This window comes from Zingiber officinale, chromosome 6A (genome assembly GCF_018446385.1).
Source record: "Zingiber officinale cultivar Zhangliang chromosome 6A, Zo_v1.1, whole genome shotgun sequence".
NCBI lineage: Eukaryota > Viridiplantae > Streptophyta > Magnoliopsida > Zingiberales > Zingiberaceae > Zingiber > Zingiber officinale.
Window position 1 is genome coordinate 83,806,074 of NC_055997.1, and position 25,338 is coordinate 83,831,411.

The 25,338-nt window shown below is 37.6% G+C and overlaps 2 protein-coding genes across 2 annotated transcripts; both read left to right on the forward strand.

The window, feature by feature from the left end:
* Positions 1-261: 261 nt before the first annotated feature.
* LOC121996752 (mediator of RNA polymerase II transcription subunit 18-like) lies at positions 262-7,127 on the forward strand. The gene is made up of 6 exons (XM_042550830.1): positions 262-818; positions 5,619-5,678; positions 6,028-6,127; positions 6,204-6,261; positions 6,344-6,700; positions 6,811-7,127. The coding sequence occupies exons 2-6, from the start codon at positions 5,643-5,645 to the stop codon at positions 6,911-6,913; spliced, it is 654 nt and encodes a 217-aa protein (XP_042406764.1). The 5' UTR covers positions 262-818; positions 5,619-5,642; the 3' UTR covers positions 6,914-7,127.
* A 1,971-nt stretch (positions 7,128-9,098) lies between these two features.
* Positions 9,099-11,929, forward strand: LOC121996753 (probable methyltransferase PMT15). Its single transcript, XM_042550831.1, has 6 exons — positions 9,099-9,883; positions 10,120-10,330; positions 10,413-10,710; positions 10,782-11,174; positions 11,248-11,325; positions 11,410-11,929. Exons 1-6 carry the CDS (start codon positions 9,185-9,187, stop codon positions 11,636-11,638), a joined length of 1,908 nt encoding a protein of 635 aa, XP_042406765.1. The 5' UTR covers positions 9,099-9,184; the 3' UTR covers positions 11,639-11,929.
* The last annotated feature ends 13,409 nt before the right edge of the window (positions 11,930-25,338 follow it).

Consider the following 25,338-nt stretch of genomic DNA (forward strand, 5'->3'; position numbering starts at 1 on the left):
CTTTGTATCTTGGGTCTTAGGTGGCACTTGATTTTTTTTTTTTTTTTGACTTACTCTTATAATATTCATTTTCTCTTTCTTCAAATAAATAATATAATTTTTATTATTAATAATTAAAATTGTTATATATTTACTATAAAGATGACACAAAATCTTACATTTAATTTTTTCTTGATTAGTAGATTTTCCTCTCTATCTGACCCGGATTGATATTTTCCCACAATTGATCTTTATTCTCAGAATTCTCGTGCACTTTAAACAAAAAGTATGCTTCTGCCCTTCCTGGACAATCTTTTGAGGATGGATTTTCCGCTGCGGAATGCGGACCACCCTCAAGAGACCTCGCCCTAATGCCCTAGCTCCTTTCTGTTATCGCGATTCTTGCCCTTCCTCGCAAATTCTTCTCGCGGTCGACGCCCTCGCTAAGACTCCTCGGCTTACCCTCCCTGGCCCTTCTTCTCGCGGCCGCCGCCCTCGCTCGCCGAAGACTCGTCGGCGCGGTCTCCCTCGCCCTTCTTCTCGCAGCCGCCGCCCTCGCTAGCAGAAGACTCGTCGGCGACCCCTCCCTCGCCCTTCTTCTCGCGGCCGCCGCCCTCGCTCGCAGAAGACTCCTCGGCGCGCCCTCCCTCGCCCTGACAAGGCTCTCACAGGCTGCGTCCCTCGGGGAGACGGAGCTAGGGTTCCCGTCCTCCTCTTGCCGCAGCCGTCCTAGTGTCCCTGTAACGAAGCTCCCGGCGTATCTAGGGTTTCAGGCGCCTTCCTCACTCGTCTCCCCAACGAATCTAGGGTTTCCCTCGACGCGACGAACTTCATTGCAGGTAAAAGTTCATTTTTAGAAATTTTATTGTTTCTGTTGCTTTTTATGTTGTTATTTGAAACTGTAGCTTTATCTGTTGTTATTTGAAATTGTAGTTTTCCTTCTGTGTAATACCCAGATTTTATCATATTGTTTACGATCAAAATGTATTGTTTCTGTTGCAAATTTCAAAACGTGATCTGAAACTGTTGTTTTGCTTCCGTGTTATACCATTAGCTATGATGTTTGATCTCAGTTTTCTGAACATGTGCAGTAGTAGGGTTTTGGAATTTGATTTGGACATTATACAATGTGTAGATGAATCAAAATTGAAATGGTAATAGTTTCTTTTATAGGTAGTAATGTTTTTGTTCAGAATCAAAATCAAATTGGATTTTGATTTTTCCTGCTTTTGCCCAAGGTGATTGCACTGGCAACCTCATTTACTAACGGGATTTAAGATAATTAACAATCTATAGGAAAAATATAATGTAGGTAATCCAGTAATTATAAAAATAGCCTTTACTTTGCATGTCCTGGAGCCAAGGTCAGCATTGATTTTGCAGATTGATGGTCAGCAATCACATAAACTAAAGCTGTTCAAATCAAAACCAAAAGAAAAACTAAACCAAATTGACATCAACTTTTAGTATAATGTTTGAGTTGAATAATTAAGATTTCCTATTCAGCTCAATTTGGTCCCATTTGATTATTATTTTTTTTTCAGTTTCAAGTGTCCACATCTATTAAAATTCATACTATGAGCATAAATATTATATTCCAATTTAGCAATTGCTACTTCACTAGTTAGATTAAGCAGAATATAACTGTAAATTATTTAGCGGAATGTTAAAGCCAGCTGTGTTACCAATCTATTCAGCAGTTGATTTTTTTTTTCTTTCTGAAACAAACAAAACAGAGTATAAGAATATCAAAGGACATGACATTTTTCACAAGAATCAACAGACTGAATCTAAGTAGAGAAATTTAGGGCATGTGTAATTAGAATTTTACAAGTCAAATGTTGGAAGAATACTAGCTTTCATTTATTAAATTTTTGGCCAAAATTTTTGACAATCATTTTATCAAATATAGCTGGTAAAATTTTAAAATAGAAATCCCTTAGTGCCAAACTCCCAAGTGTGTTTTCATGGAAATAAAGTAATGACCATTAAACATATTTAGCTAATAAATAATTTAAATTTACTGACCAAAGTTAATTTGACTGATAAAAAATAAAAAAATATCGTCCAAAATTGACAGTGGCCAGCAAATGGTTGTAATTACCGGACAAAATAAGTTCGTGCTGATATTTTTTTAATTTTTTCCAACCCAACTAGATTTGGTTGGTAAATTTCACTCAAACTCAGTTTGACTGGAAAAATCTCACTGATAATCCCTTCTTTTTTAATTAAAGAATACTTATACATGATAATTCTGATATACTTTATCAATTATCAAGCACTTAGAGTGCTATAAAATCATTCTCATTTGTATCTCAAATGGCTACGCACGGGGGGAAGCATGTACTGATGCAAGTAGAATTAAGATGCTAATGCTACAAGTCTGTCAGTGTTGAAACAACGTTAAAGGATGATAATTTTTCCAAACACAAACAAGAAACAAGCATAATATGTGGCGCGTAAAAGCCACATGTATTGTTTACGGATAATCCCATAAACCAAAATAGAAGCATGGAAGCTGGTAAGATTTTAGAGAAAAATATGTTGATGGAACTAGTAGCACTGTTTCTAGCAGAGAGAGCTCCAATTTAGAGTGAATTTATCTGTTCATCATGCTTCTACCGTGCGATACTAACTAAAGATGTTGGCTTATGGAAAAATAAAGTCGAAGTTTTACCTTTCCTTTATGAGTGTCTGCAGATGAATTTTAAGTGGAAAAATGGCACATGGTGATGGAAGGAAGTTAGCTTTTGAATCTTGGGGCTGACTGTGAATAAGTGTGATTACTTAGATACTGCTTGGCTTGGTGCGTGCGTCAGGGGGGAGGACGAGAATGAAAACGAGATGGAAGAGTGGGCGCTGTTGAAGTGGAACTAGGGTTAGGGTTCAGTCGTGAAGGGAACTGATCAGATTGTAGCATTTATAATGCGACTCAGTCCCTTGGCGGGTCAGGCTACCTGTTTACGGTTGATCAACTGTCATCGCTACCCTTGACCAGTCATGTTTTATTTAAAAATTAAAAAGGAAACAAAACATGTTTTATTAAAAAAACACAAAAATAAAAAAAGATATCCCAAATTATACAAATCATAAAAGGGCACCCCTTTCTTAAAAAAAAATAAAAATTAAAATAAAAAAGAGCTTCCAATAAAAAAATTTATTCCCCAAATACCTCTTATCCAATAGTGTTGCAAGATAGTTGCTACATTACCTCCCTTCACGTTATATGGGAAAGGGCTGTGATGGGCGCTTGAGGTAATCATCTTCTGCTACAAGAGTATGTAGTTGCTATTACGTGTAGAAGCTACCTAGTAATTCAAGTGATTTTAGGATTTAGGATTTAACTAAAACTGTTTTAAAGTGATTTTGATTAATTTAAATAATTTTGACCAAGTTGTTAAAATGAATTTTGGTATAATAATGATTTGTGTATAATAATTTTGATTAAAGTGAATAGTTCATTTTTCATGTGGCAACTACCTAGTAGCTTCTACATGTTGTAGCACGATTATAGCTAAATCCTAAATCTTAAAACCTTAAACCCTAAATCCTAAACTCTAAATACTATTATATCAAAATATTATTTACTAGATCTAAATTATTGAAACTTTATCAAAATTATTGAAACTTTATCAAAATTACTTTAAATTAATCAAAATCATTTTAAAACAGATATAGCAACTACTTTGTAACTTATACAACACCTTTGAATAAGGGCTAACATGAAAATAAAATTTCTGATGGGGTGTTTTTATGAAAAAAATTAAAAAGGGTTGCCTTTTGATGATTTGCATAATTTGGAGGGCATTTTGATTTTTACCTTATAATTTAAAATAAAAAAAATATAGTGTTTTTGTTGGTATATATATTTTTGTAGTTGTATCTAGAATTATGAATTTGCCTGAATTTATAAATCATAATTCATCAAAAAAAGATGCAATTAATTATCTATCATTGTCCAAATTTATAAATTATAATTCATAATCAATCACAATATATCACAGCCGACACTATTTTTGTTTGCTTTTTTATAATTCAAATATTCAAACTCTGAAAGTTTACCACCTTCCCTGATTTACTAATGATCACAATCACAGCCGACACTTTCTATGAAGTATAATTATTAAGCACCTAATGAGTGCTCGAGGTAGAAATCATTAATGAAACCTAACATTGTACTTACTAAACTCGTCAAATTCACTAGAGACTACTGCACTGTCATAACTGAAATAAAGTGATTAAAATCTTAATCTCATCATCTTGCATCAAAACCTAGCTTAAAGCATTTATTGCTGCTGCTGGTGAAGTGTAGCAACTATCTTGCAACACTATTGGATAAGACGTAATTTGGGAATAAATTTTTTTATTGGAAGCTCATTTTTAATTTTTTTTAAAGAAAGGGGTGCCCTTTTATTTGTATAATTCGGGATATCTTTTTTTTATTTTTGTGCTTTTTTTAATCTATTTTTTTAAAATAAAAAATAGATGTGGACACTTGAAACTGAAAAAAAATCAAATGGGATCAAATTGAGCTGAATAGGAAATCTTAATTATTCAACTCAAACATTCTTTTAAAAGTTGATGTCAATTTGGTTTAATTTTACTGTTAGATTATGTGATTGCTGACCATCAATCTGCAAAATCAATGCTGACCTTGGTTCCAGGACATGCAAAGTAAAGGCTATTTTAATAATTACTGGATTACCTACATTATATTTTTCCTATAGATTGTTAATTATCTTAAATCCCGTTAGTAAATGAGGTTATCAGTGCAATCACCTTGGGTAAAAGCAGGTGTTCCCAGTTGCTCCTCACAATCATACAACCTTTTCCATGCCTTCTATAATTGAGCTTCACTGTGTTAAAAACGGAAAGAGGTTTGACAAGAGTGGAAGAACAGACCAGACCCTGATGAAGCAGATGCCAACACCATCAAGACTAAGTTTGTGGAGATGGGAATGGGGATAAGTCTCCAACAGACTCAAATGAGGAGCAGGATGTTCATGTGGAGAGCGATGGTGACTATGTAAAAGAAGATTAAGGGGAATATTTCTGCTGTCAAGAGAAATGTGCCCTCCTGAAATTGAACCCAAATGTTTTGTTTAAGCTTATATACAAAAAATTCATTCAAGCTCTTACAACACTAATTAGGACAGTTTGTACTCAGAAGGATTCTAAACTCTAGTAAAAGAATGAAACTTAGGTGATTTATGAGCTTATTGAGTTTCTTATCAGAATTTCTTTTCCAAATAAATTTGAGTGTTAGGAGTTTATATTTTGGCTTATATATGTTTTTAATTAATAGCATTACATATATAGGTTTATCTATGTTGTTCATGTCGGGACAATAGGGTTTCTTCACTATAAGTTTTACGCATTAGTAAAAATCTCTCAAATAGCTTCAGCTATATCTTCAGTCACCGCAAGAGGAGAAAGTTTTTTTTTTTTTTTCCTTTTATGCTCTTTATTCCGTGAGTTATGAGTTTTTTTAGATTAGGACATAAGTTCTTTCATTGTCAGTTTTGATTAATCTAAATTGCTTACTTTCAGTTTCTGCATATACTTGCATTTTTGATACACTATTCAAAGTATTTGATGAAATGATTCATTTTTTCTGAAGTTTTTACATATTTTCCTAGGACTTCCTTTCACCTAACAGATAAATGGAGTGCGTTGTGCAAGGAATCATTGAGACTCAGGTTTGCTTTCTGAATGCTTGCTGCTCCATTATTAGTTTCAGTATCGGTTGATGAAACATTTGGTTGCTATACTTTTCTTGTTGCAGTAGAATATCAGAATTTTTATTGCTTAATCCTCTATACATTATTAGGATAATGCATATGCTTGTTTCAACACGTCGAACTGGAGAATAGTGGGATATACATATGAATGAATTTATGCTTATGTGTTTTCGTCCATGGTCATGCATTCACTTGATTTTTTGGATTTGTGTTCTTTCTTTTTCATTCCTTTTGCTTTCCTAAAAATTTATATAATCAGCATCTCCTTATTTTCATTGTGAACTTCACTATCAGTTTGTTTTTGCAGCATGTCGAAGCTCTCCAGATTCTCCTCCAAGGCCTGTGTGGTGTTCCAAAGGATCGAGTCAGGGTGCATGAATTCTGCTTGAAGAGTGGGCCGAACCTTGGTTAGTCATTCACATCACTGACTTGGGTATGGCCATTTTTAACTACTAACATGATCCCTGCTTCCCTATCCCATAGGAGTTGTGCCCTCGGAGGTTCGGCTCTTGTGCGATTTAGCTCAGCCCACGCCAACCTGGTAGGCCTTGCATTTCTCTCTTAGACACTGATTTCTACTTCAGTTATTATACAAGTTAAATAAGTCAGTCTGGTTAAGTTAGGACGGTTCGACACGCTGGGGGTGCCATGAGAGGTGCTGGTGCCGAACAACTCTCAGTGCTAGTCCGAAGTGTAGTGGAAAGCAAAGTAAGCAACAACGCACTGCGCTTCTTCTATGCCGTCGGCTACAAGTTGGACCATGAGCTTCTCAAGATAGGCTTCGCCTTCCGTTTCCAAAGAGTTGTGCCCATTACTGTCACTGTGACATCTGCTAACAGAATGCCGAGACTTCATGCTATAGACGATGCCGTGCCTCTGACTCCCGGGATTCAACTGGTTGAAATCACAGCACCAGCTGCTGGGGACAACTACAACGAAGTTGCCGCCGCTGTTTCTTCATTTTGTGAATACCTGGTTCCGTAAGTAAATTCCTTTATGCATTTAGCTTACAGTAAATATAGGGGAAAAAAAATATTCAATAAGTTAAGGCTTTCCTTTTGATTTGATTCAATTTTAAATAAAACTGCAGGCTTCTGCACCTTTCTAAACCTGGTGTTTCAACTGGCATAGTTCCAACTGCTGCTGCAGCTGCATCTTCTCTTTTGTCAAACAGTGGTGGTAAGGCCATTTAGTGGTGGAACACGAACATTTGTGTTGGAGAATTAACAAACTCGATTGGTAAACACATCGATGTCGGGTGGATCTTGACCCAAACTATGAAAACAGATTAATTGTTGATGGTTAAAGGCTGATAATGGAAGCATGAGAAAATGTGTTTCAAATGCAAATGGATTATCAATAAATTGCTAAGCAATCAAAGGAAGAATTGGAAGATACGGCTTATAATTTGTGTTTTTGTGTAATTTTTTTTAAAAAAAATATATTTGGATATAGAATTAGTTCTTCTCTGTCCAAGTAAACACTTTAGTTCTAAAATGTGTCCTATCTAGACATAATTTACAAGAACAACAGGACTAATGTGGTCTCTATTCGTCCTCAATTCATTCAGTGTAAGTGGAAGAACCTATTTATTTATTTAATTAATTATTTATTCATTAATTATTTATTCAGCAGTGAGTGGTCTGACTAAACAAGAGGTTCATAAATTAGGAACTCAAGCACTTGTTGCTTGACTAAGAAAGTCAACTTTGAGAGGCTTTGGTCCGATGAGAACAAATCTAGCATTCTACTAGGACAGTTCAGTTACCGTTGAGGATAGATTTTATAGTTGCGTAAAATGCTAAATTATTAAGAATTTAAAATAATAAAAAAACTAATGAATTATATGTGAAGACAAGAGTCAATTAGGCAGTTTGGCCAAAGAAGTCCTATTGTGACCTAATCAGGCCACAGAGGCACATGGGGTGCTTTTGTAGTATGGTGCAATGCAAACTTATCTACGAAGGGGACACATACCTAATTTTCTAATTCATATTGATTTTGATTTATTTTTCTCTCTTTGTTTTTTTGGGTGTCATCTCTCTCGAAAAGAATTTCGATGTTCTCTTGATGCTCTTGAATTTTAGCTCAATGCAAGATGACAAACAAAACCTTTAAAGCGTGCGAAATTGAATGAGTGGCTTATACTATAAGTCTATCGCAACTTCAACCTCAAGCATTGCAAAAAACGTACGTGAAGACGTCGATAGAAAAAGACATACGTGTATAAGAGGAAAATGTGTTGAAAATGAGCGAATGGATTTATCCCAATAAAGATTGTGCAAAACTACTCATTTCGATCAAACTTGTTATTTGTTATATTGTAAATTTGTAATACACAGTTGAGAAAAGATTAGAATTTCATACAAAATGATTGAGATCGCGTAGAGATAACTTCAACTTGCCATTTTTCAATATTAACTCATAATAAAGTGTCATTTGTCACATTCAAATCATGCTCCTACGCCCAAGTGGAAATATTACAATTGGTAGTATCACAAACTTCCAATAAATTTATACTTTGACAATTTTTTTTCCCCAATGGCTAAAAAATTATTTTAATATATATCAATCAGGAATTAAAACTATTAATTGGATTTTTTTTTCTTTTTGAAAATAAATTAGTTCGGTTGTATAGTGAGATTTTAAAGGTCTTAAATACCCTGTTTCAACAATTTGAGGGAGGAGGATTCAATTGAAAATAATGAAATTATAAGGGATATTTTGAAAAAAATAATGAAAATTTGTGGACTCATGTAGAGGGACAATTTATTAAATTATTCATCTAAATTTTTAAATATTCAAATTATGTATTATATTTTCAAAAATACTATTCTTTTTCTTCTCTTTAGTTCCTCCCTTCTCTATTTACTTACCAAGTAAATCCGAAAGTTGGAACGACTTCTCACCCAACAATTAACGTCATAGATTTTTCATTCCACTATAGGAAAATATCATACAATGCCATGCTTGGGTAGTGTCCATACCTAAGGACCCAATATATTTGACCATTAGTTGGGATGCAATATTTTGAAATCCCCTTAAAAAATTTTTATCAAAAATGTTTAGTCAAATTTATCTAGATATCTTATTTAAGTCAGGAAACAATCATAAGCATAAGCACAAATAAGTACTATCCCAGTCCCACCCTAACCCTAATTAATATTGATCACCTATATTTAATATGATCTAAATTTGAAATAGACTTGACCATATTAAAATTATATTATATTATTTTATTTTGCCATTTTAATTGGATAAAGATAATAATAATAATTATTTTAAAAAAATCTTTCTAATTTAAAAATTAAAATAATGCAGGAATCTCACTCACATGATTCCAACACTAAGCTTCCATATACAATGCGTCCGACTCCATAAATATTTTATGCTCCTCCTCTTCCTCCTCCCATCGCCCTTCTCTTTCCCTGTTTCTAAAGGTGCCGCCTTTCGTAAAGGTGACGATGGCCGGCGCCACCAGTCCTTACTCAGGCGTCTGGAAGCCCTATCGTCCCTACTGGAAGCGCACCAATTTTTTCCAATTAAGCGTCGTCACCTTCCTTTGCTCCGTCTCTTACTTTCTTGGCATCTGGCAGCACGGCGGCGGCGGCTCCACCTCCGTCATCTCCCCCATCCTCAGCGCAATCTCGTGCGAAAGGAACCCCGCCGGATTAGACTCCATACACGGCTCCGGCGCCGCCACGCTCGACTTCACCGTCCACCATGGTGCCGATCAGGCGGCGGCGGAGCCGGTGGCCGTGCGGGAGGTCCCGGCGTGCGACGTCAAGTACTCGGAGTACACGCCGTGCGAGGACCGGGACCGGTCGCTGCGGTTTGACCGCGACCGGCTAATCTACCGCGAGCGGCACTGTCCGGAGAAGGGCGAGCTGCTCAAGTGCCTGATCCCAGCGCCGCCGGGGTACAAGAACCCCTTCCCGTGGCCGGCGAGCAGGGATATGGCGTGGTTCTCCAACGTTCCGCACAAGGAGCTGACGGTCGAGAAGGCGGTCCAAAACTGGATCCATGTCGACGGCGACAAGTTCCGGTTCCCCGGCGGTGGCACCATGTTCCCCAACGGCGCCGACGCCTATATTGACGACATCAATCGCCTCATCCCTCTTCGTGACGGTTCAATCAGGACCGCCGTCGATACCGGTTGCGGGGTGAGTGCTCCACCGTCTCTTCTCTGCTTTCCCCTGTTCTTGTTGCTTTTTTGCTTCGCCGGCAATAAAAAAAGTGCCGATTTTGATCTATCAAATAAAAAAAGAAGAAGGCATTTTCCCTTATAATGATCTTCGATTTCGTTTCTTATAATCGATGGTTCTTACTTGAAGTAGCTTAGAAAATCTAGTTCAAACAAAGTCAACTCCTTTGTTCGTTGTTCTTTGCGGAGTTGCAGGTGGCGAGTTGGGGAGCTTACCTTCTGTCCCGCAACGTGGTAACAATGTCGTTCGCGCCGCGGGACTCGCACGAGGCGCAGGTCCAATTCGCGCTGGAGCGCGGGGTTCCGGCCATCATCGGCGTTCTCGCCTCCATCCGCCTCCCCTACCCATCGAGGGCCTTCGACATGGCTCACTGCTCGCGGTGTCTCATTCCATGGCAGCTCTACGGTACTAGCACTCACTCTCCCACTGCGTCATCTCATGATCCTCTCTGCTTCATCTTCTTGACTTCGATTCCTGGATGGTAAAGACGGGCAGTACTTGATGGAGATCGACCGCATTCTCCGCCCCGGCGGCTACTGGATCCTCTCCGGCCCGCCAATCCACTGGAAGAAGCACTGGATCGGCTGGAACCGGACGAAGTCCGACTTGAACTCCGAGCAATCCGCTATAGAAGCCGTCGCCACGAGTCTCTGCTGGACCAAGCTCATAGAGAAAGGCGACATCGCCATTTGGCAGAAGCCCATCAACCACCTCGCCTGCAAATCCAATCGCAAGTTCATGATCTCGCCTCAGTTCTGCCAATCCAACAATCCAGACACCGCCTGGTACTCCTCCCTCCTTCAAAATTCCATCTTTTTCTTTTTTACCCAATTCATTCGCCAATTGCATGCGACAGGTACACCAAGATGGAAACTTGCATAACTCCCCTGCCCGAGGTGGCCAACGTCGACGAGATCGCCGGCGGAGAGATCCGGAAGTGGCCGGAGAGGCTCACAGCCGTGCCCCCGAGGATCGCAACCGGAAGTCTTCCAGGAATCACGCCGGAAATGTTCTTGCAAGACACCGAGCTATGGAAGAAGAGGGTCGGGTACTACAAGTCAGTGGTCAGCCAATTAGGCCAGCAGGGTCGATACCGCAATTTGCTGGACATGAATGCCCACCTGGGTGGCTTCGCTGCCGCCCTCATCGACAATCCTCTTTGGGTCATGAACACGGTCCCAACCCTCGCCGATCCCAACACCCTCGGAGCCATCTACCAGCGCGGCCTCATCGGCACCTACCAAGATTGGTGAGTATCAGAGCTCAAAAAGCGTACAGTTCGACTGCTTCATGTAGGTAATTAACCATCCATTCAATTCCAGGTGCCAAGCGATGTCTACGTATCCAAGAACTTACGATCTCATCCATGCCGATTCAGTGTTCAGCCTTTACAAGGAAAGGTACGGCATCATCATGCATCAAGCAGGATGTGGTTTAGCTCAATGCTCTCTACTCTTCTCAACTGAAATTGTTGTGATCTTCAGATGCGAAACGGAGGACATTTTATTGGAGATGGATAGGATCTTGAGGCCCGAAGGCGCAGTGATCATGAGAGACGACGTCGACATCCTAGTGAAGGTAAAAAGTATCTCCGACGGCATGAGATGGGAGAGTCGAATCATCGATCACGAAGATGGCCCGCTAGAGCGGGAGAAGATCCTTTTGGCTGTGAAGACCTACTGGACAGCTCCGGAGCCAAGCCAATCAGAGTAGCGTAGATCATCCATCATCATGTAACCTTTAATTATATTGTTCTTGCATTTTTGTTGCATTTTTTTTTCCTTTTTTTGAATTGAACATTGGAGTAGGGCAGGCACATGTACTTAGCAAGTTCGATACAGATGATGACAGGATAGCTATTAGCTAGCAGATTGGATGAGGTTTTCTGTGGGAGTCCTGATTAATTGTTTCATGTTCCTTCCTCGTTGAGTGTACTTTGTAACTTCGTTCACTATTAAAAATAAAAAAGGACTGTGCAATAAAAGTTCCTTCTTTTTCTGGTTAGTTATCTTTCGTGTGCATGATTGATGGGACCATGCATGACTGGAGATAGCAGAGCAGGTGAGGAAGCAGATGAGCCTGCACGTACAATCCGTGCATGGGATGAGATGGAGACTCATTTGTTTTTGTTCTTATCCCAGTGCATGCACATGAGCTCATCGATTAGACTGCATCCACAACTTGAAGATGAGTTCAAAGTTGGAGGAGATCTGAGAGTGATTAAACAAGTGATTTTAGAAACTTGGAGGACGAAGGGATCCATCAGAACCTGTGTCGAGAAGTTTTGTAATTAAAGAGATTTGACTTTTCTATTGAGTCGAGAGCTGCTGCATATGCAATGAATAGTTAGTTCACATGCATGGTTTCTAAGAAGATATATCTAGGAACTATTTTTTTAGAGAAGCACTTGATTTTAGGTGTGAATTTTTATCCAATTAATCAGAAAGTAGGTTCCCAAACTAGTGTACAAACTCTCTTCTCCACCTATGATCGTTCACCACACACGTCCTCTTCATGCCTATCGACTTTGCAGCTATTTTGTAGAAGGCCTCTGTGTTACTTTTTCTGAAGCTAGACCCATCCTTCACCCTCTCTGCCAAGTTTTCAAGCTTCCTTTCTCATCTATTAGCCTTTGGGTTGGGATTCAATTAAAATTTCACATTAAAAAAAATTGGAAAAATAATAGTTTAAAAGGATATAGGATATTTTTATTGACATGAAGTCTTTTAACAAGAGCTCAAAATTAAAATCATAAAAGTTTAGATCCAAAGTAGATAATATCATACTATTTGCTCATTCCTTTTTATTCACTATTAATGTTCATGACTCATGCCTTGAGAATACAATTAAGATGGAGAAAAGATAAGAAGAGCAGAGGGATTGAGAGGGCGATCTAACAAAGAGTGTAGCAATGAACACATATGATGATTATTGGCTAGCCATTTAGTAGGATGGAAGTCCAACCTAAAAACATAGGTCATAATGTCCAAAACTCTCAATATGAGATTAAACTGTCATTCATATAATTTTGACCATTTTCCCATTCATTTTTCTAGGTGTTCGTCAGTCTCATAGTAAAGTGAAGAAAATAAATGATGGTCTCTTTAGGTGGGAGAGATTTTATTTATCAAGGAATTATTTTCCTGAGGATTCAATCTCTCACATGGTAATCTACCACCCAACTACTAACTATACTATGCCCGCCATTTCATCAGTGAACTTAGATCAGACTGGACTTGGTGGGGTTGGCCATGGGCAATATTGAGCTTGAAGGTGACATGGAATTTTGATCGGATTGCGGGCTGCGTACGTAGGGAGATGGACCATGGTCCATGCATGGGTGGTGGAGCATATCACACTCAGTTAGTTGGAAGCACCTCGCTGAAGAAGAACTAAAACCAACAACTGCATGGTAGGGAGGACCCATATGCTTACTTGCTAGAAGTGAGGGCTGTTGAATGTTATTATCCATTTTTATAGGCTTAATTGTAAGTTGTAAATATGAATAGAAGTTGTTTAAGTGATCTAATTTGAGGCCGTTGGATTTTGGGTTATTGGATATGAGTTTAGTGTGTAGAACTCTTTAGCTTAATCCTATCATTTATAGGTTGATAATAGATTAGAGTACCTATATAAGGGTGTTGGAAGATGAAAGGGCACCCCTTCATCTTCTAGCTTATTCATTTCCTCCATTAATGGAGGAAGAGGAAGAGTCATCTTTCTCAATATATATATATATGCATCCAAGCAAAAGAAAAAAAGAGAGGAGAGGGGACTTGTTGTGTGCAAGGTTGAGAAAGGGTTCGTCCCATATCGGAAAGGTCACTGTGCAAGGTTCGTCCATGTGCACAATATTGTAAGAGGATAGAAGAACATTCAAGATTGGTTTGTCCAATCTCGCAAGAGGGATTTGGTTTGTGAACCATGAAGAACTTTCCGATTCTGTAATCGTTCTTCCGTCAGCAAGTCTTACCGGCGCCGATTGCAGATCTGCGAGAGATCGCTGTAAGTGTTTATAGTTTTTGTGTTTACTGTTTTTCGTGCTTAGATCTGTCAACAATAGTATCAAAGCAATGCCTAAGCATGAAATAATCTCTTCGTTGAAATGAAAATCTCTCTACCGCCGTCGCTAGGAAAGATCGCGACTGGGTTGTGATCTGCTGTAGTTGTCGAGCCCCGAGAAGTTGTTGGCTATCGGCATCCGTGGTCGGAGAGTATCGGCATCCGTGGCCGGAGAGTGCCGACAACCATGTCGGGAGGCTGACAATAGAAGGTAACGACAATCACGTTCGTCACGGCAGAAGAAGAGAGTGTTGCGATCGCGACAGAGAAGAGAAGAAGTTGTGCAATCGATTAAACTAACGAAGCACAGTGAATCTGTGTATTCGATTGGAGTAATCGATTCAAATATTTTTTTAATCGATTGAGATAATCGATTAAACGAAGATGAATAGTATTAATTACTGTTCATCTGTCAACACTATTTGAAAATGATTGGTTTTAATCGATTAAGATTTCATGCATGAACAGTATATTATGCTAATCATGCATGAACCAATTGCTCACTATTTAATTAATTAAAATTGATTAATTAATCAAAGTTCGATTAATTGAAAGTTGAACTATACCAGCTTGAACCCAGATCTGGTTCAAATTATTGGTCGGTTTAACCAGGCCAGTTTAATTCAATAATACTTAGATCAAGCTCAAATCATTCGTTGGTTTAACCAGTTTGGTTTATTATTGAATTAATTTGGATGATTTTGATTACATAAGTCGGTTTAACCAAAATGCTTAGATTTGTTCTAATGGGTTAAACTTAATCCAATAAGCATTGGATTGATTAAATGGACCTGAGTTTGATCAATAAGTCTGAAATTGATTTAAATGAGCTTAGATTAACAGAACATAAGTAAGAAATCCCAGTCCAGTTAGATTAGTTCTAATAAGGACATTGGACAGAGCTTAGGATCTGGATTCTCAATCAACCGATCAAATGGATCAGTCGATTTAGACTCCTGTAAATCAAGAAGATTTGTTTTTCTTGATTAATAATGTTGGTTCCATGCCTATATAAATTAAATAATGTCGGTTTTGTACTAACTTATTTAATTTCAATTTAAAGTTGGTATGGATGATTACCAATCTTGGAAACTCAAATAAGAAGAGTTTCCAGTCCTAGATAATTACAGGATCTGGGCGTTGATTCGTTCACTGTCGAAGAATCCTAAGGTGGTAGCACACTAGATATGGAGGCTCTCCGAAGGGAGAACCTTATATGCATAGTTGTGTGTGGAGCTACTTCACCATGAGTTCCTAGAGGAAGATCTTGAAGAATTTGAGAAGGATCTAGAGGAGAATCCTAAAGAATCTAAAGAGGATTCTGAAGAAATTTCAATGATAGATCAAATTGAAAATCTTGAAATTATTCTATCTGCCTCAAATGAGTCCAGATTGAAGGGGATTATGTTGGCCACTGCACTAGTGTCTGTCCTAGTGGGAGTGGTGTCAGCCTATCTCACTTGTAAGAGTTCTGTTATTGTTACTGTCATTATATATGAACAGTATTAGTTCATTTAATTCATGTCCATTTGTTATATGTTAACATATGCAGCATGTTTATATGAATGATATGTTCATTCATATTCTGGTTACTTCATGATACATGAAAAGTGATTAGTTCATTTTATTAAATGATTAGTTCATTTAATTAAAGAAATCATGATAAAACGATGATTAGTTCATTTGTTGGGATGCATGTAATAATATTGATCAATGTTGATTTGATTTGACCATACAAATGATGAGTGGAAACGTAGTTATCACTTGATTTTGTAAACCAATTCAAATTAATATTGAGTCAATCATAAATTACATACATGTGAATTGTACTAAATACTAAATAATCTGTTTATTTATGTAAGATCATGACAAATAAGAACATCATAACTTATATCAGGATAATTACAAAATTTGGCAACTCAAGATATAATATGTTCTTAAGGAAAAAGAAGTTCTTGAGGCTATAAAATAGGTTATGGAAGACCTGTAAATCCCACTACACAGAACAGACGAGATCTCAATGCCTATAGGACATGGAAAAGGAAGGACTCTATTACTAAGGGAATATTGATTAGTTCAATGATGGATGACCTGATATTTGAGTATGGGCTATTATCATCAGCTCATGCTGTCTGGGTAGCCCTTAGATTAAAGTACAGTGGAGGAAGTCTAAGCAAGCTTCTATAGCTAATGATTAAGTTTGACAGCCACATTAAGCGTCCGAATCTTTCAATAGTTTAACACCTCAGGGAGATGTCGAATATGATTCAGGAGATTAAAACTGCTGGTCATGAGTAGACCGATTGTTAGCTAGAGCCCTAGAGCCAATCATTTGATGATTGTATTTTGGACTTGTTGTATCATATTCTATATAAATAAAGGCATTTGGTCTTTGGTTATTATACTTACTTGTATTGGTGCCAAATAAACTAAGTATAATAACGTCCTTGAGTAGAAGGTTCTTAACTATATCAATCGGTTAGCTGAACCGATAGTGAGATGATATAGGGAACACTACTTTTAATCATTCCTAGTCGAGTATTAACATTCAGGGACAATGTTAATGCAATAAGACTAGCATGTAGGTCAACTCGATGACTTGATCTCACAAGTCATGGATATAGAGATATCAAGTTGACACATGGGTATGCATTAGAGAATGTATACTGAATGACCCGCCATGAGAAAGTATCATGGATCGTTATATGAGTGTCATATACTTTCTCATGTGGCTATTAGTATGACTACTAGTCCTTAGACCTGAAGTCACCATGGATCCCTACATAAGGAGTTATGTACTTTGATTTCATCAAACGTCACCCGTAACTGGGTGGACTATAAAGGCGATTACTGGGTATGTAACGAATTATGCAGAGGGATGTGAGTGATGTAGATGGGATCTATCCCTCCTATATGATGGGAGAGACATCGGTATTCTTGATAGAGTGAGACCACGAAGTGCATGGCCATGCCCAAATGAGTCAATATAGGATATTGAGCTCATTTGATTTAGTGAGTCTACTTGGAATTCAAGATTTAGATTGATCAGAGGATGACACGGTCTATGCCTCACATTGATCAATCTAGATGTCTAGGATAGAAGGACACTTGTCATATTTTGTGAGGAGTCACAACTAGTAGTCACAAGGTGATGTCGGATCTCGACATTCTTGTAACTTGGGTAGTAATGATGTATTGCTAGATACCGCTCATTACTTATGCTTCTAAATGAGTTTAGGGGCATTGCCAACGTTACAAGAACCTATTGGGTCACACACAAAGAACAAGTGGATGGAGATTAGGTTCATAGGATGAACCAATTGGATTAGGTTCATATGATGCACCAAGGATTGGATTCGAAATTAGACTTATTGATTTAGACTCAATTAGATTCAATTGTTGAATAAGTCTAATTTAAATTTGATTCATTGAGTCAATTTGTATTAATGAATTGAGATTCATTAATTTCAAATTGGCTTGAATCAAAGGTTGGATTTAACTCAACAAGGAAGAAAATTTGGTCAATTTTGACTTGACCAAAAAGGGAAGTTGAAACATCAAGTTTGACTTGATGAATTGCCACTTCATGGAGGATGACTCATCCTACATGGCAACCACATCATTACCACCTCATGAGGTGTGCCACCTCATGGAGGTTACACCTCCTATTCCATTTAATGTGGCCGTCCACATTAAATGGGGAGGTTACAATGGTGTGGCCGGCCACACTAATGCAAAATGAGTTTTGGTTTTGTGGCAATTGATGTGGGCATTCATTCCATCTTCTTCCTTGGTCTTTCCTCTTGGTTTGCTGCTGTTGCCGTGAGCTTTCAAGTGAGGAGAAGGTGGTTGAGTGAATTCCAAGAGTAAAGGGTGAAGTGAAGGTCACAAAGGAGGGTACCTAGAGGATTATGTGAGATCCCTTTTTCCTTCTCTCCTTTCTCCCTTTTTAAATCCTACCCGAGAGCCCTAGAAAGTGCTAGCACACTTGGGTGCTCTCTTCTCCATCCTTGAGTGTTAGAGAACACCTATTGTTCGTGTGGATATCACTAGAGAGTTGTCTACGTTGACAACTTCGAGATCCGGCGTACCGTTGGACGAGCGGGATTTGCGAGGGCATGCTTCAAAGGTATAAGGCTTTCCCTTATGTAGATCTACTATAGATCAACGTTTAAACTCGTACTCGTGTTTTTCGAAATTTTTCTTCGCACGAGATCCAATGGCTAGGGTGGTTTCGGGGTTTTCGCGACGCGAAAAAGCGGTTTTCGCGGCCCGAAAAACCCAACACGATGAACAACAGGTTCAAGTAGTTATTTGTTCCCTTCCAGATTCTTGAGAGACCATGAAATAGACCCTAACTCACAGTGAGAGTATTAAGACTTTCATTGACATCTCACGCCATGTAGAATTGGAGATAGAGAGAGTTGAATCCGCAAGGATTTTTGGACTGGCCTATATGACTATTGGTTCTGTTGGATCATCTGGGTCCAAGAAAAAGAATTGGTTCAAGAAGGGGAAGGGAAAGAAGAAAGAAGTTGCTGCTGTGGGACAAGACCCAACCAAGAAGAAAAGAAATAAGACCAGATTGAAACAATGTAAGCGTGTCTTCTTTTCTTGAGCATTTTGTTGCTAGTCCAGTGTTGTTAGCTGATTCTTATCCTTTGTGGATTATAGATTCAAAAGCAAACAACCATGTAGCTCAGGAGTGAGTTGCATTTGTGGAGTACCGTCAGGTACTAGCTGGCAACAAATGGATATATGTAGGAAATAATGCAATAATTGAAGTCAAAGGAATTAGCACTTACAAGCTCAACCTACGTGGTTAGTGTACCCTATTTCTATAGGATATCCTGTATGCTCCTGACATTCGATGGAATCTGGTTTCTGTCATTTGTGTTGGTGCGGTTAGCACTAACGATCTAACTCAGGTCTTGATGAATGAAAAATTAGGTTAAGTTAGGTTTGTCGTTGTCTAACACTCTGATAGAGTGTGCAGGCAAAGTCCAGACAATTCGACAGGCTGACCGGATGTCTGGCACGAAGCCTAGTTAGGTCGACGGGCCGACCGGATAGTTGGCACGAAGTCCAAGCAGGTCGACGGGTTGACCGAACGCTTGGCATGAAGTCCAGCTCGGTCGACGGGCTGACCGGATAGATGGCACGAAGTCCAGACGGATTGAAGGGCTGACCGGACGTCTGACAGGTAAGTAAAGGTAAGCCACTGGAGGGGAGTGACTGTGAGGACGCGTTCCTGGGAAGGGAACTTAGGCGTCGATCCAACTTAGATCCATTTCGAAAATCTAAGTTGAGATCGTGACTAGATTCCGGTCTCGGAAAGACGGAATCTAAGTCATACTCTTTATGTTAAAATTATAAACTGTGCTAATACTTTGTTTTGAAGGATATACATTATATATTTACCTCGGACTAACCTTGTCTTACAGGAGAAGGAGTTTATGGAGAAAGGTTGTCCGGGCGCCCGGAGGCAAATTTTATCTTGATCGCGGCGTCGACACGCGGAGTTCACTGGTTGGGCCTGCTACGTCACACTAGGGCACCCGAGCCTCCTATATAAGGAGGGTCAAAGACGGAGCTCAAGACACAACTCAGAATTGACAATTTGCTTCCTCGTGCTCCTGCGACGTTGTGATCTTCGACAAGCTTTCCTTTTCTGTTCTAATTCTTTTTATTGTTGGTAATTTTCTTTATTAGCAATCTTGTATCAAATTTGTAATCTATATTCGAATTGCTAGTAGATTGCCCAACGAAAGTACTCAACGAGTACGAGCCTTGGAGTAGGAGTCGACAGAGGCTCCGAACCAAGTAAAAAGGTTCTGTGTTAGCGTTGCATTTACTTTTCCGCTGTGCTCACTCTTTTCGAAAGATTTCGATATTCACCCCCCCTCTATCGACTTTCACGATCCAACAAGTGGTATCAGAGCAGGTATCGCTTTGATTTGGTGCAACCACCAATCAGACAAGGGGGTGATCTGTTTTAAATTTTTTTTTCTTCTTTCGGCTTTCAGTTTTTCGTATAATTTCAAACTGGTATTATTACCTTTTTGAAAATTTCTTTCCGTTGTAATTAAATTTAAATTGGTGCAACACCAATTTATTTATTTATTTTTATTTCTTCCTGCACTACTAATCCTAGACCAAGTCTTCGAACCTTTCTTGTTTGTTTTCCTGTGTGCAGATTAAAATGTCGCAACTTGAGGGCTTCAGCATAGTGCGACCTCCCCTGTTCAACAGGGATGATTTCCCGTACTGGAAGAAGCGGATGGAGGTGTATCTCAAGACAGATTTCGACCAGTGGCTCAGCGTTACAAAAGCCTATAAACCGCCAGTTGACAACTCCAGAAATTTGTTTGATCCAGAACAATGGACGTCAGACATAAAGAAGAAAGTGTCAATGGAGAACAAGGTGATCAACACATTACAATGCGGATTGACAAGGGAAGAGCTGAATCGGGTCGGACCGCATCAGAACGCAAAAGAGCTATGGGATAAATTGATAGAGTTGCACGAAGGAACTAGCGACGCTAATGTAACAAAAAGGGATTTATTGTTAAATAAAATATTTAATATAAAAATGCAGGAAGGAGAAACGGCGAGTCAGCTGCACGCGAGGATCAAGGATATCCTCAACGGGCACCACGCGATAGGTCACTAGATGGAAAATAGAGATCTAATCAGGTATGCATTAACAGCGTTTCCACGCAACAACTTGTGGGCATCTATTGTGGATGCTTACAAAATTTCTAAGAATTTATCTAAACTTAAATTAGAAGAATTAGTTTATGAATTAGAGTTACATGAGCAGACTAACGCTGGAGCCGAGAAAGGTATTGCTTTATTTGCATGTTCCTCTAAAGAAAAGAAGAACAAGCTTGAACTTGAGAGAAGACTCTGACCAGAACTCTGAAGATGAAGAGCACCTGGTGAATCTGGTAAGGAAGATGTTCACCAGGAGGAAGAGAAGCTTCAGCAAGAAGGACCTTCAGAAAATCAATTCTCCAACAGAATCAAAGTACGTGACATGCTTCGGATGCAACAAGAAGGGACACTACAAGAACGAGTGTCCGAGATTGAAGATTGACAAAACAAAGCCGACCAAAAAGAAGGCCCTCAAAGTGATATGGGACTCCTCCTCCTCGGACGAATCGGAGGCCGAAGATCAGAAGCACCAGAGCCACCTTGCGCTGATGGCCCGTGAAGCAGAGTCGGAAGACGAATCGGAAGACGGGTCCGAACCTGAATCGAGCCACGAGTCCGTACTCGTTTCCGAAGGTTCCAAAGAGGTATACCTAACTTTAAATCGAAAGTTTTTCAAAATTATTTCTTGCTTAAATAGTAAATTAGTTAAATTAGAAAGTGAAAACAAGATACTCCTTGAGGAGAATCAAAACCTCAAGGAACAAATTGTAAATAATAATCCAACTCAAGATCTAACACTTGAGGAGGAGAATCTATCACTAAAATTAGAAATTAATAATTTAAAAGAAATGTTAGAAAAATTTACAATAAGATCAAAAAACTTAGATCTAATTTTAAATAATCAAAAAGCATGTTATAACAAAATCGGACTTGGATATAAGTCAAACTCAAATAAAACTTTTAAATCATTAATAACCCAACACAAACCAACGAGTAAAGCCTGAGTTCCAAAGCGTGTTTGATCATGCAAGTAGGACTTAACCAATACTATATACCTAAAGAAAAAATATATTATATAAATTCGAATAAACCAAATCAAAAACCAAAATACAAACCTAAACAAAAAAATTCAAAATCTAAATATTTTAAAACTCACCAAAACTTAGACTATCACCAAGTAAATTATAACTATAAAAGATATAGACATAAACCCAAAATGAAAAATTAAATTAGAGGTCAATAATTCAGGGGGAGACTCCAGAATAGCTGGCACCTCCAAAACTAATGTACCCAGAAGGGTAACTCAAACTAATCTACCCGGCATGGTACTTAGGACCAATTAGGAAGGGGACTAAAGTTTAACTTGAAAAATGGTACTGGTGAAGTTTTGGATGATAGTATGTTAGGGAAGCTTAGTCTATGTATGTCTAGGAAGATATGGCTTCGACTTGGTGCATTTGGCTAAGTGGAACTGACCGAAGCTATCCTTTATGGATCCTAATCAGTTAGACCAAGGTTTTGTACTAAGACCAGTGGATAGGACCTTTTGGAAAACCTCGAAGGCATGGTTACTGTAATGATGTCCACGTGATTCACCATAGCCCAGAAGTTTATCCAGAGAATGTCTATCTGTTGAACCCAAAGCTAAACCTGAATCTAACATAAGTTAAAACTAAACCCTAAAATTGAATCTAATTCATCTCACAAAATTATAGGATTCCCTGATTGAAAACATAGATCGGGTGAGATGACTAAGAAATTAATATTAAAATTAAATTAAAATTAAAATTAAATTAAAATTAAAATTAAATTAAATTAAAATTAGAATTAGAATTAAAATTAAAATTAAAATTAAAATTAAAATTAAAATTAAAATTAAAATAAAAATAAAATTAAAATTAAAATTAAATTGAAATAAAATTAAATTAAAATTAAATTAAAATTAAATTAAATTAAATTAAAATTAAATTAAATTAAATTAAAATTAACATTAAATTAAAATAAATTAACATTAAAATTAAATTTAATTTTTTTAAAAAAATTTATTTTAAAAGTTAAAAATTTATTTTAAAAATTAACTTAAATTTTTCTCTTAAAAATTTATTTTAAAAATTAACTTAATTTTTTTTTAACTTTAAAATTTACTTTAAAAATTAAACTTAAATTTTTTTCTTAAAAAATTTGTTTTGAAAATTAACTTAAATTATTTTCTTAAAAATTTATTGTAAAAATTAACTTAAAATTTTTTAACTTAAAAATTTATTTTAAAAATTAACTTAATTTTTTTTAACTTAAAATTTTATTTTAAAAATTAAACTTAATTTTTTTTACTTAAAAATTTACTTTAAAAATTAAACTTAAATTTTTTAACTTAAAAATTTATTTTAAAAATTAAACTTAAAATTTTTTTAACTTAAAAATTTATTTTAAAAATTAAACTTAAAATATTTTAACTTAAAAATTTATTTTAAAAATTAACTTAAATTTTTTTAACTTAAAAATTTATTGTAAAACTTAAACTTAAATTTTTTTTTAACTTAAAAATTTATTTTAAAAATTAAACTTAAAAATTTATTTTAAAAACTAACTTAAATTTTTTTTAACTTAAAAATTTATTTTAAAAGTTAAACTTAATTTTTTTTTAACTTAAAAATTTATTTTAGAAATTAAACTTAAATTATTTTTAAACTTAAAAATTAACTTAATTTTTTTTAACTTAAAAAGTTTTTTTAAAAAATTAAACTTAAATTTTTTTTTAACTTAAAAATTTATTTTAAAAATTAAACTTAATTCTTTTTTAAAAAAATTTATTTTAAAAATTGACTTAAATTTTTAAAAATTAAACTTAAATTTTTTTAACGTAAAAATTTATTTTAAACTTAAAATTTCTTTTAACTTAAAAATTTATTTTAAAATTAAACTTAATTTTTTTTCCTAAAAATTATTTTAAAAATCATCTTAATTTCAAAAATCTTGTTAACTTAAATTTTTGGTTACTCAAAAACTTTTTGAAAAATTCTTTCTAACTTAATTTGTTTACTCAAATTTTTTTTTCAAAAATTCATTTTATCTTAAATAATTTTACGTTAAATTAAATTAAAAAAAAAAATCGAAGCCCGAGTCAAAAACCAGGGGCGGGTACCCCTGGTATACTGACCCGGGGTGCCCGGAAGGGACTCCGGGCTCCCCGCCCCACTTGACCCCGGGCGCCCGGGAGGTACCTGGGCGCTCGGAACACTCTATATAAGAGGGGCAGCGGGCGCCCCCTTCTTTTGCACCTTATCTCCTTCACTCTCGCCAAGTTCTAACTGAACTTTACTGTGAGAGCGATTAAAATCAAAATTTTTTTTGGTTAATACGCTGCTGCGAATCAATCGAGGTCATCATTTCTGAATAATATTTTGCGATGGCTCCTCGATAAAATTCTTTTCCCTTGTCTAAATATTTAATTTGTTGCATGCTAGTTTGTTTGTTACATAAGAATATTTTTTATAATGTAGAAAGTGTTCTAGATCTGGTGCTGGGCCCTCGACTGCTAGCATAGATCCTAGGTGTTAGATTGAAAGCGCTAGAGGGGGGGTGAATAACGCTCGTGACTATTTCACGTCTCGGAATCGACTTCGTAAAACTCGACGAGTAATAAGAGTAATAAAGCAGTGGAAATGAAATAAAGACAAACACACAAAGACACACCAAGATTTACTTGGTTCGGAGCCTTGAGCGACTCCTACTCCAAGGCCCACGCTCGTTGAGTGTTTACGGTGGACAACAACTATATTTCGTAAAATCTATTACAAGCTAAGTACAAATTAACTGTAAATGAATTTTATACTGACAACAGTAAAATGGAAACTGAAGCTTCGGGTCATTGGGATGTTGTTGCAGTACTTTGGGATCATCTCGTAAGCAGTTTGCAGCGTAAGGAATGCTTGGAATTCGTTGTTCTGAGTGCTGCCTCGAACCCCTCTTTTATACTGTGCTGGAGGTGCCTCCAAGCCTATCCAAGGAGCCTCCAACCCGCCGAGTCGCACGGGTGGATCAACACAGACCAGGTCGAAACCTTATATGGTTCAAGGTGCCTTCAAGCCTCCTCAAGGCGCCTTCCAGTGTTGGTCCGAGGCGCCTCCAGCTCCTCTGGACAGGTGGCTTTGGCTTGCACCCGAGGCACCTCTAAGCTCCATGGAGGTGCCTCAGACACTGTTCCTCCGAGGCTAAACTCTAGTTTTTGGCCCTGCAAAACATGTTAGTCTACAAACACATCCTGTAAAACCAAGTTAGCTCTAACAGTCTTCGGACTATCCAGGTCTGACTTCGGATTTCCGACCGGTAATCTTAGGTCGACCCGACGCCTATTGTTCCCTTTGCGGGGAAGGCGTCCTCACCTACTCCACTCAGGAGATTTACCTGTTGTCTGTACTATCCTCTAGATCGACTGGACTTTTGCTCGGCGCTCGATGCTTCCGGACTTTCTGCTAGACTTCCGCTTCCCAGCTCGTCCAGTCTTCCACCTGGTTCGCGACAACATGACTTTCCACCTAGGGTTACCATCCCCTAGGACTTTTGCCTGAAGCCCTCGACCCGCCAAGACTTTCCGCATAGGGTTACCGCCCCATATGACCTAGGGTTACCACCCCCTAGGGTTTTCCACCTGCCTAACCGCAGCTAGGACTTTTGCCTAAGTACCACTTAGGACT

Coding starts and splice junctions, on each gene's coding strand:
- LOC121996752 (XM_042550830.1), top strand. CDS start 5,643: ATGGAGTGCGTTGTGCAAGGAATCATTGAGACTCAG. Junction 6,262..6,343: donor GCTCAGCCCACGCCAACCTG/GTAGGCCTTGCA, acceptor TGGTTAAGTTAG/GACGGTTCGACACGCTGGGG. Junction 6,701..6,810: donor TTTTGTGAATACCTGGTTCC/GTAAGTAAATTC, acceptor ATAAAACTGCAG/GCTTCTGCACCTTTCTAAAC.
- LOC121996753 (XM_042550831.1), top strand. CDS start 9,185: ATGGCCGGCGCCACCAGTCCTTACTCAGGCGTCTGGAAGCCCTATCGT. Junction 9,884..10,119: donor CCGTCGATACCGGTTGCGGG/GTGAGTGCTCCA, acceptor GCGGAGTTGCAG/GTGGCGAGTTGGGGAGCTTA. Junction 11,175..11,247: donor ATCGGCACCTACCAAGATTG/GTGAGTATCAGA, acceptor ATTCAATTCCAG/GTGCCAAGCGATGTCTACGT.